At 33.7% G+C, this 12,257-nt stretch overlaps 1 protein-coding gene across 11 annotated transcripts in view; it reads left to right on the top strand.

The window, feature by feature from the left end:
• The window catches only part of PTPRD (protein tyrosine phosphatase receptor type D), a 590,847-nt gene that overhangs the window by 429,853 nt on the left and 148,737 nt on the right, over window positions 1-12,257 (top strand). For all 11 annotated transcript variants that reach the window (XM_056803979.1, XM_056803969.1, XM_056803973.1 and 8 more), the window contains 2 exons: window positions 629-838; window positions 5,976-6,136. In XM_056803979.1, the coding sequence (XP_056659957.1) occupies window positions 629-838; window positions 5,976-6,136 (371 nt within the window). The remainder of the gene's footprint in view (window positions 1-628; window positions 839-5,975; window positions 6,137-12,257) is intronic.

A 12,257-nucleotide genomic window follows, 5' to 3' on the forward strand; every position in this document is an offset into this window, starting at 1 on the left:
CACATATATAAGCAAAAGACTGATGCAAAGTAGGGTGATGAAGTCAAGCAATACTTATATTGATTAAGTAAAATACAGATGTAGGTATGATTGCTTAGTTACAAAATTATATGGTATTGGAAAGAAAAATAGGTTTAGAAACCATGTCCAAATCTTGGTCCCTGAACCTTTTTTTCTTTGTAAGTTTATGCAAGATGCTTCCCTGTTTGTGGGTCTCAGTTTCTTTATCCCTTTAAACAAAGATATTAGACTATATTTGAGCATCTCTAAATTTTTATAGCTATGAATTCTTAGTATCTTAATATAAGTTTTTATGTACTATAGACTATTCCTTTTAGAATTTTCTGAGTGTGGACAATGATAGCATTTGCTGAAAATTGACTTCATTGGTCTTGTTACTATTCTAAGCAGTGCGATAGTAACCTCTAGTACCTCATTTTAACAAAAAAAAAGGCAAGAAATGAAAAAAATGGGAGAATTGAGATTTAGTAATGTTGACATACTCAATGAAATGCAGACAAATCTAGCCTGGTTTTGGTATTAAATAGATTTTCCTATTAAACAATCAATAGTTACTTTTGTTATTTACCTGTCTCTTTCTTTTCCTCTCCTCCTCCACATCCTAAAGTTGCTTAAGGAGATATCTCGGAAACGCAGGAGCCTCCGTCACGAAAGAGAGGTTGAACTAAAGCCATATATTGCTGCTCATTTTGATGTTCTTCCTACTGAGTTCACCTTGGGGGATGAGAAACATTATGGTGGCTTCACTAACAAGCAGCTCCAGAGTGGTCAGGAGTATGTCTTCTTCGTCTTAGCTGTCATGGAGCATGCAGAGTCGGTAAGATTACTGTGCTTTAGATTTTATTCCAATAAAGATGAGTGCAGTTTAACATTAACAGAAATGCCTTCTGTATGCAGACTATTATAATAAGTGCTAGGAATATAAAGGCTAAAATGAAATACTTTCTGTTCTAAAGGAAATTTTAATCTAGTGGATATATAAATACACATATATACATGACACTATATACATATAAACATCACAAACATTACACATACGCATATGTGTACATGTGAGTATACAAAAATACATGCACATAAATATAGCTGTACATGTGTGTAATGTTTTATATAATATCCCTATGTAAAATATAGATGATATCGATATAAATAGATATAGATAGTAATTTGAGGAGAAAGAAAGTACCAGTAACCTAGGGGGTCAAGAAAGGCTTCAAGAAGAATGTGGTATCTAAGTTAATTCTTGAAAGAAGCCAAATGATTTCCATTGCAGGGCCTCATCATTCTGTAAATAAAGATTGCTTCATTTATTAAATTTGTATCCCAGTAAGGCAGCCTGTGTCAAGGCACAGAGGCAGGAAATAGTAGCCAAATTCAGGGGATAAATAGAATGTACGTGTACTTGAAGGGGAGTGAATATATTTTTTAAGTATGGTAAAGTGGGCTATTAAGAACTTTAAATGTCAAGAAAATAAATTTGTGGGTTTTTCCTAGAGACCATATATAAGTTTCTAAATATTTTTAGTCAGTTATATATTCTGACTAGTGGTCTGGGAAGCTTATTTTACCAGCTCTGTGGAGATGGAATTGAAGAAGAGAGACCCTGGAGACCCTGGAAGGAGAAAAATCAATTTAGAGGCTATTTTTAAGAACCCAGATAATCATCAATCCATCAAAAATTATATAATTAGGTCCTACTCTGTGCTAAGCCCTGGGAGTACAAATTCAGTAGATGAGACAGCCCTTATTTACAAAACAATACAACTCTTCTATAGAGTGGGGATCTTATGAATGAAAAAATGGGATAGAAATTTGACAGGACTGAGCAATTGATTGAATATAGAAGAGAAGGGAGAAAAAAAGTTAAGGTTTATTCTACACTTTACTGAGATGAACTAGAGGAATAGTAGGGATGTACTACTAGTGAAATTTAAGAATAGAAATCTTTATTTTTTTAATGTTGAATGTGTTTTAGTAAGCCTGTAGATTTGATAAACCTTTGCTTTACTTAGATAGCTTAGCATTGTTTGACTTTTTATTGTTTGATTTTTTAAGGGCCCATTTTGAGTAGTAATTTTAGTTATATTCTTAACAACAGGCACATCACTACATGGTAAGGAGAATTTGCCCCCAACCAACAAAAAATATTTTCATTTGTGTCTGTTAAGTTGATTTCCTATGCGCCATGTAGAAGGAAGCAACCAATAGGCATTTGATGATGTATTTTTAGAGTTTGGAGAGAGAGAAATTTCTAGATTCAGAGATTGCAAGGTCATCTTCAAATAAATGATGATTAAATCAACAGAATAAAGCCTGTTGAGATGATTTTATGTAGATTTGGAGAGGGAAGAAATTGGTGTGGCAGAGAGCCATGGAGAATGCTTCTGTACCTTTTGTCTCTTTGCTGTGAACAAAGTTATTAGAAGCTGTCAAACAAATAGGAGAGCCAGAGTAATGCCAGGAATTCAAGAAAGGAGAGAGCATCCAGTGGCCAACATTATTGAAAAACAAAAAACAAAAACAACAACTTCTTCAAGGTCAAAAGTGAAAAGAGACCTTCATATTTAGCAATTATGAGATTATTTAGACAATTAAAAAAAAGCAGTTTGAGTTGAGTTGTGAGGTTGGAATTCATATTTCAAGAGTTTGAAGACTGGATAGTAAGGAAGTGATGGCAATGAATTTAGATAGCTTATTCTAGGATATTAAGAGGACAAGTATAGATTCTCCATCCCTGATAGACGTCTCTAGGCTCTTCTGAATCATTTCCAATAAGCTTCTACTCTGAAAGTAATATACAATATCCATAATGTTTTACATTTTTTTAGACTGATGCTAGAAATCTTGTTATATACAAAGAGAGGCAAGCAGTATGCTATTGTAGGAAGTACACTGGATTTGGTGTTGAGGAGATGGTTTTAAGTCCCACTTCAATTGCTTAAAAGTTTTGTGACTGATGAAATTTTCTCTTCTTTGGTCTGTTTTTTTTTCACTTGTGAAATAAAGGGGTTAGACTAGATAACTGGTGTCAAACTCAAATAGAAATGTTAAACTCGAAAAGAAAACCACAAAATAACATTTGCTATGCATTATTACTTGTTTGTTTTTTAAGACTTTCCCAATTACATTTTAATCTGTTTTGGGCCTTGAGTTTGACACTTATGGACTTGAAAATGTCAGTGGCCCTTCTATCTTCAATGTATATGAACCCATAATATAACAAGATCTTTTTGATACTTCTCCTTATTAAGTATTACTGGATAGAACATCAATAAGAGTTAACTAGGTTAGAACAAATCTACTATTATACATATACATTTTTTTCCTTTCCAACAATTTTTTTAGGAATATAGCAGAAGTCAAAGGATCTTTTGATCTTCAGTTTTCTTATTGAATCAAAAATATTTATTAAATGCTTGCTTAGCCATACATATTGTTACCTGAAAGCATATTTATTTGAAAGAAAATATTCACTTCTTATAATCAATATGTTGAACCTTCAGAATTTTGAGAGAGAAATTTATAAAATTAATATGGCAGCTCAAGAGAATGTTGTTTCCCTTTACAGATATCCAAAAATGAGTTTGAGAGATATTTTTTTCATTTGGTTTTGGCTTTGGCTTTGGAAACATCATTGAGATAGTGATACTCATTCCCAGATTCTTTGGGAAGATCTGTCTAATGTGAGATAAGCAGAGTCAATTTCTTTAATTACAGTAATTTACTTGTGACTCTATCAGTAGAATCTAAGAAAGTTAGAAAATAATTCAGTAATAAGGAGAATTCTTGAAATAATCTAAATAATGAATTGTCTTCTCTTATGTAATTCATCTTGTTCTTATGTCCCTTCATGCTTGGGTTGCTTTAGCTGAACGTAATACTATTATTTTTTTTTTTAGTCAAGACAAAACAGAAATAGGATGGAAGAAAAAAAAATATGGTAGTTCACATTCATATTTAGCATCTCATATTCTGGGTTGTAAGTTTCTAATTGATTCCTCAGTCTGCCAGGCACCATAATTGGGTTTAGCCAGATAGTGCCACCACTTTCAGAAATAAGATGCTTATCAAAGAATTTTCTACATTACTCATTGGTGCTGAACTGTGAGGCTTCTTTTCAAGTGACTACAGAAATTCCCAAGTGGAAATTCAAAACCCAAAGGCAACCTTTCTGCATGATTTGCCTTTGTGCACAGAGTATCATTTGAAAAGAAAATGATTGGCTTCTTGGAATTTTTAATGTGCAGGTTAAACTTTCTATTTCAGTGTAAAGGTTGTTAGGTAAAATGCCAAGGTAATAGAAATTTGGGAATCTTTTTTTTTTTAGAAAAACGACCTCATATGAATATAAAGAAGCTTAAAAAAACATTGTTGAATACATTGGAGAAAGCACTCACAGAGTAACACTATTAGACAATCAGAGCAAAAGGAGAAACTCAATATAAGCTTTTTCACCCTAACTCACACAAAAGAAAGTTTCCTCTCTCTAATCTAGAAAGCATCATTGATTGATTTTTTAAAAAGTTTCAAATCAAGAAGTCATCCATTCACTATTAATTTATTCCATTATTTCATTAGTTACAAACTTGCTATTTTTCTTGGATTTACCCATCTTACCTTTCATTACACTGTTGAAAGTCAAAATAAGATAACATCTTTTGCTTCACATATTTCTTAAATGTCTTCATTGTAAAAAGATCATTACCTGAGAGGTCTTGTCTCTGACAAGTAGGCAGTCAGCTGAGCAATACTACTGGTATTCTGTACTCATATGAGCTTCAAGTTTTCCCAAAGGGCTTTCTGTTTGCTAATTGACTAAAGTTCCTAGCTCTCTATAGACAGATTAGTTAATTAACTGGGGAAAAATGAGAACAGCAAACAAAAGAAATTAATATATCAACCTCTCTCGATGTTCAGTCAGAAATCTAATTATTGTAAAGAATATCAGAAGGTTAAGGTATGAACTAATGAATATTGGCTTTTTACTTGACCCTTAAAATTGATCAACATATGGACCTTTAATGAAGTTGGGGGGAGGGAATTGGGTAAAAATTTTATTTAGCTTCTTAAAAAATTAGTATTTCATCTTTCTTGGCTTGAAATTCTTATGAAATTTAAATGTCCCTTAAGGAGAATTGTGCTTAGAGATCCTATGTAAACTTCATCATACAGAATTCTATGCCATTGGCTCTAAGGCAGAAGAATAGTAAAGGGTAAGCAGTGAAAGTTAAGTGACTTGCCCAGAGTCACAGAGCTAATAAGTATCTAAGGCTGGATTTGAACTGAGGACATCTTATGCTAGGCCTCGCTCTCAATCCACTGAAGCACCTATCTGCTCCCTCATTAAACTTTTAAAGTTTGAGACCTCTATTCATTCTGGGTCATCACCACTCTCCAAATGAGTTTTGTGTCCATAGGCTTCCACTTACATCCCTGAACCTTAGTTCCTCATCTGTAAAATGAAGGGATTGAGTTATATGGCCTTTAATGTCTGTTCTATTCCTTCAATCTATACTCTATAATCCTAAAATCCTCTTTGTAGACATGTCTAGAAATTGGACTAGAAAGAGCAATGCCTTTAGAGTCAGAAAGTTGGCTCAAATCCTCTGATATAACAATGAGTAAGACAAATTTAACTTCTCTGGACCTTAGTTTCTCCTCTGTAAAATTTAAGAATTGGATTAAAGCATTTTTGTAGTCCCTTTCAGCTCTGATACCCTAATCCACTGATCTTAAAAGTTTGGAAAAAAATAGGTTGGTTCTCCTTTTGATGCGACTGAAGCTCTACCTAAGATTTTTGGTTTTTTTCCCCCTGGGCACACAGTTTATCTTGATTAAAAGGTATTGCATCTTGGGGCACTTTGGGTTGGTTGGGTTGGAGTAGTGAATAGAGCACTAAGCCTGGAATCAAGAAGACCTGAATTTGACTAATGAAATACATCCTTTTTCCTTAGACCATGTATGCAACCAGCCCTTACTCAGATCCTGTTGTATCAATGGACCTTGATCCCCAGCCCATGACAGATGAAGAAGAAGGATTGATCTGGGTTGTGGGTCCTGTGCTTGCAGTTGTGTTTATCATTTGCATTGTCATAGCTATCCTGCTCTACAAAAGGTAGGCTTGCCTTATAATGCTATTGAAATGACACTCATCAGTAGGGAGGTGGAAAGCAAAGAGTATATTTACAATCCCCTTGATATATGTATCATCATTGCATGATTACATTGTAGAAATATGTTTAGGAAAGCTCAAGAAATATGTGCCAATTTCTACATAATATGAAAAATCTAGAATGTTCTATATTGAATCTCATATGGAAACCATTTTTAGCTGATTTCATTACATTTACATTATGCTCGCAAAAGACTTGCATACTAGTTTAATCATCCATCATACCCAAGTGACATCCTGCTTTCTTATCTTATCCCATGTATGCATGCTAACACTTCTGGGCAGCATTATCAAGTAATGCCTAATTATAAGGTCAAATGTGCATTTATTTTATGCCATTTGCACAATTTTATACTCCATTTCTAACTTCTTTATAAAATGTAACTATTTTGTTTTATAGGTATAAAAGCATGAACATTTCCCCCTATATAAGAACTTTAAGACAAAAAGAAATGGAAGATTTGGGTTCAAATAGGACGATAGCTTAACTTCCAAAACTTTTCTGACCTTTCTTTTTCATTTATAACCCTTCAAAATTTGCTTCTTATTATTTATTCTGTGTTATCCATGAGTAGGAGAAGCATTTTTCATTTTTTTCTGTCATTAAACATCCTTTCCTTCAATATACTAATATTACATCATGATATCAACTTCCAGTCCTATGTAGGTAACTGCCCATTTTACCTCTCATCACTGATTTTTGCCCTTTTCTTTACAAATTTTTTTCACTTTCTGCTCATGTCATCTATTTCTAGATGCCTTTTCTACCAACTGCCTGTTAAAGGTCAGTTTGGTAGAGGACAAAGTCATCATTTTCCCCCCAACCCTGTAGTCTCTTCCAACTCTGCTACTGACTCCATTATATTCCTCTCAAGCTTCTAGACTTTTGTTATCTTATCCCTAACCTCTTGAATGCCACTAAATTCTATAGTGTCATCTTTACAACAACTCCAGAATTTGTTCATTCTCTCAATCCATCAAAACTTCTTCACATTAATCTTTTTAGCTCTTGGATCACTTTTAACACCTCTGCTCTTCTCTGCCTTTCTTTTCAGTGAAGGCTCATCCATTCTGGATGTGGTTGCCAAAATCATCTTCTCTCACCACATAATTTATTTCATCTTTCTCCTTCCATCCAGTACCTTTGGCTTTTAAGACAAATTCAAACCTTTTGACTTGACCTCTCCCCTACTCTTGACTTATCATCACTTTCATTATTCCTTTCTCTACCTCATGTGTTCCCTCCATGTATTTGTTCAACATATGTTTCTCCTACTCTTTTCTGTTCATTTGTGGTGTTGCCATTTTCCTCAAATTTGTCTCATCCTTTTTGCTCTCCCTGCTTGTGTCTTTTCCTCTTGAAAATTCCACTAAAGTAATCCCATTTTTCCAAAAGATAGTTCCTCAATTTCTCTCAAATGAGAGAAAAAAATGGAGGAAGGAGTTTTGGAAAAAAGTTCTGAATTCTTATTCATTATATGTCTTAACTGTTATGTCCCTAATGCTTTACTGCATTTCTTTAGTTTGTTTCACTGCTAACATTAAAGCGTTTGGGGCATAAAGAGTCTTGGAAAAAGAAATGAGTGAATGAAAGCACCCCACTCTAAACAATGGTTTCAGACTTTTTCCTCCCTCAAATCCTTCTCTGGTGCCTATTAAGGACCACTGTGGACAAGTTTTCATGTAAAGCCATCTTTCTATTTCACTGCTACCTCTGCTGTGTGGGATAATAAAGAAAACATAGAAATATCCCCAGGACAAGTAGTGATGTGTAAAAGAAAGAAGTGCCAAAGGGTGTAGCTAAGCTCCTGAATGATACTTGAGAATTGGCCAAACCCTTTTACAAATAAGAGTTTGGTGACCTTTCCTATGTTTACATAGCATGAATTATTGAATGAGAACTTAATTTTAAAAAGCAGATTTCTAATTGCCCTCATGGGTTATTTTAATTTAAGTGACCATATCCTACCTCCTGTAATAACCAGAGTGAGTCAGTGCCTGCTGACAGTTAAATTCCTAGTATGTATTGCAGGCCAAGTTTTAGCCTATCTGAAACAAATGAAACGTTTTTCTCTAAATATGATGGTTTCCTTCAATAACAATAATAATTCTTGGAATTATTACATTCTGTGGTTTATACAGCATTTTCCTCATAACACCCCCTGTGAAAACAGATGTATTAAGATCATTATTTTATGGATCTAATTGCTATAGAGACTAATTTCTCTCTCAGAGAGGTTGCTACTTACCCATAGTCACAAAACTACTGTCAGAGCTGAGATTCAAACCTAGTTCCTCTGACTCTCGGCAAGCCCAGGGCTCTCTTCTTTAATTAGCCATGATTTTCCAGGTGTATATATTTCCACCTACCCAGAGCACAGCAAAATTCCTTAGTAGATGGTCTTCTAGAGTTGACCCAGATAACCAAATTCATTACTAGGTGGTCACCTTAGTGGTGTTTAACCTTTCCTAGTTCACCTAGGTTGATTTGCTCATAGAACTTTGTTATCTTCAGAAACACTTAAAGATGTTTCGCCCCCCAAAAGATGTATAATATATACTCCTGCTGGTGGGGGGAGTTCCAACTGTACTTTTACCTAATCTTATGAAAGACTTCTACAGATTTTTTACATTTCTCTATTGAAATATCTTTATTTTGAAACACAGAGGTGTATTTGCAACATATGCTTGAGTAGCTATGCTGAAATTCAGATGTTACTGTTTTCACACTGAAACACAGAAACCCTAAGTGAAAAGGAATTTAACTGGTGGCTTACCAAGTATTTCTGAATTTTTGAAGTATTTCTGAAGTCGAAATACTTGTCTCAGCAATAAAGATTTTATTTGAAATTACTGACTTGAAATTCAAATAGGTATAATGATGCCCCTTGGGGTCATTATCATGGAGCAATGCAGGGGAAATTTGGCTGAGTCCCATCAGTGATGCTTTTTAATGAGTACACTCTCAGCCAAATGCATTATTTCAAACGTCATGACTGCTTCTGTCAGTTGTCACTCACTTCTTACATGGATCATTGCAAAGGATTTGCAGTTTTTATTTCTCTAAGTACTGTTCTTCTCTTACAAAGATGATACTACTGACCCATTACCAAGAAGAGGAAGTTAAGTTGTTTGTCTTATGCCTTATCTCATTCCTTTTTCATGTCCTCCACCAGCACATATTTATTACGGAAGTATATTAAATAAGGTGCATAATACATAGACATGGCACAAAATCACTGAGAAAAATAGTAATTAAGCTGCAGAATTTTAATTTCAAACTAAAAATTTTATAAGCAGACAAGGGGATAAACCTGAAGACATGAAGGAAAAAGTTGATGTGTGTATGAGTATATAACTTCATGTGGATATAAATCACAGATATAGTACTCATACTGTTCAACAATTATAAATATATAGAGTATTGTTCCATAGTGGTAAAAGCATATTTAATGTTAGAAAAGAATACAGAGTGTTGAAAAAGTATGGAAAAAGAATGAATTCAGAGCTTCGACATTCAATTACAGAGAATTGACACCTCTGAATAGTAACAAAATAATATTAGTAATCATAATTTAGGAGAAATTATGCTCATTTCCATCCTAACATTTTTAAATATAATGAAAGCAAAAACTATAAATAAATAGGATAATATGTTCAAAATCTCTAAATATTTTCCCAACTCTAGTATTGTTTGTGACCGTGGGGAAATTATTACTTCTTTTTGTTCATTAAATGGGTTAATAATATACTCCCTGCCCACCTTCTAGAAATATTGTTTTCTGTTCTTAGTGTTTTGAGATCCTGGGAGAGAGATGCTGTATAAATGTCAAGTTTACACAGTAGAACTTTCTTATTAATTCCATCACATAGAATGTTGATTTCATCTAGACGATCTATTGCCAAGATATTGGCCCTATATTCAGTTTACTTTTGGGTCACTTATAGGCTTAAAATCCCATAACTGTTCCTTAGTCAAGTGTTGCTAGATGTACCAAACATGGGTACATCATCAAATATAATGAGTCTGATCTCCAAAGAAGAGAGAATGAATAAATCACTTCTTTAGATTTGCTAATTCTTAGAAAGACTCAAGTCTCATTTTGGCACTCAGGACAAGATAATTCATTAATGCTATTACATTATCTACAAGGAACTGATTGGCCTCACAAAATGACCCATTGCCTCTTTACTCATGGATCTATGTAAGCATGTTTGAAACTCATTTGTAAGTATGTATGCCACTGCATGGTGCTTGTGCAGTCATAGGCAGAGATTTTAATAGTGGAAAGCTGCTCTTTAATAACTGAGGACAAGAATATCTTAGTAACTAGAGTCGATATGTCAGTTTCATTTTTTTACTTTGTATTTGTATATATTTGCCATAAGGAAATAGCATAAATTTATCTGAAATCAACTGAAATAACTTTGCCAAAGTTGTGGACCTGGTTGCAAGCTGGGGTCATATAATCTCTTGCAATATGCATTTTTGTTTCCATTGACTTTGTCTCCATCCCTTAATATGCAAAATGGGGAAATTGAATAGTACATGGAAATGTAGCTCCAGGAAAGGAAGAGTATACAGTAAATCATAATCATAATAAGCCTTTCTTCGTTGTATAAAGTTATAGAAAGCTTAAACTACTACTTAGGACAGTGCCTGGCACATAGTAAGCACCCAACAAATATTAGTTGACTGACTGACATAGTAATACAGGTAGACATTTTTCAAATAAAAAATAAATGTACACACATGCCAGCATGTTGTGTGAATGAAGAACATATCTGTCCTGTCAGTTACTGGAATTAAAATTCTTTTCCCAATTAGTCCAGCTATATAGATGGTCATGCTTTGTAGATTTATAATGATGAATATTATACTTTACATAACTGAAAATGTATTTAATCCTTTATTAGAAAAAAAGATTTATTACCTGACTTGTCTAGAGATATTGGAAGAAATCATTTCTGCTACTTTATGACTTAGTAGATTAGTATTGTGCAGACTTTTCCTGTAGTTTAATTCAACTTCTACAAATTTGATATCACTAAAGAAATAATGTATCTACTTAACTAAGACCTTTTTATTTTATATGCACAAATCTGTTTCATGGGATTTTACTATATCCACATTAGATACATTAGTCTTTTTTCCCAGCATGTCGCACATTTAGTAAAAATCAAATTATATATCTAACATCAGCCACCTCCTGGGATATAATTGATTGGGGCATTATTTTGTAGGCGACGGCCAAAAGAGAGTGTAACATTAATACAAAAATGTTTTCTTCAACAGCAAAAGACTCTCATTTGAACATAACCTTGTGTCTTCCATTTATTCCATGATTAGAAAACATTCAATGTTTTGATAAACTGTCATTTGTTAATTTGTGTTAGTTGCATGTCCTCACTATAGAACACCATTTCTTGGATCTCTGGTTGTCATGGTTACTGCTTTTGCCATTGGCCAACTAACATTTAGCCTTTTTTTCTCCTTGCTGCATTAAAATGGAGCAGTAAACCTGACAGGTGAGAAGTAAAGAACGAATTCCATTTACTTCCAGTAAGAAAGAGGAAAAGGGAAAGTAGTAGCCTGGCAGATGGGTGACAATGATGGTGGTGATAACTTCAATAATAATGTCAGACCAGAGGATCATGGGCAGATACACATCAAATCTCATACACTTTGAAAAGCTTCTAATATAATTGCTAGCTTTTATATGGCGCTTTAAGCTTTGCAATTGCTTTTAATATGAGAGAGTTAAGCAAATACAGAGATTTGAAGTGTTTTATTCTCATGGTATAAAAGAAAGAAATTGTCTCTTTCCTTCTCCTTTTAGATGACAGAGGTTATTTCATGATTTTTTTTTTGTTAGGCCATGAGGAGTATTTGTGTGTGTGTGTATGTAAAAGTTTCTTCAAGATGGAAACACATTCAATTATGTAATCTTTTTTTCTACTGGAAATCAGAGTCAAAATCCTGAATCATGTCACTTACACATATTAGAATAATCTTATTGTAAAAATTCTAACCAGCTACTCAGAATATTACTCTAATGACAAA

This window comes from Monodelphis domestica, chromosome 7 (genome assembly GCF_027887165.1).
Source record: "Monodelphis domestica isolate mMonDom1 chromosome 7, mMonDom1.pri, whole genome shotgun sequence".
NCBI lineage: Eukaryota > Metazoa > Chordata > Mammalia > Didelphimorphia > Didelphidae > Monodelphis > Monodelphis domestica.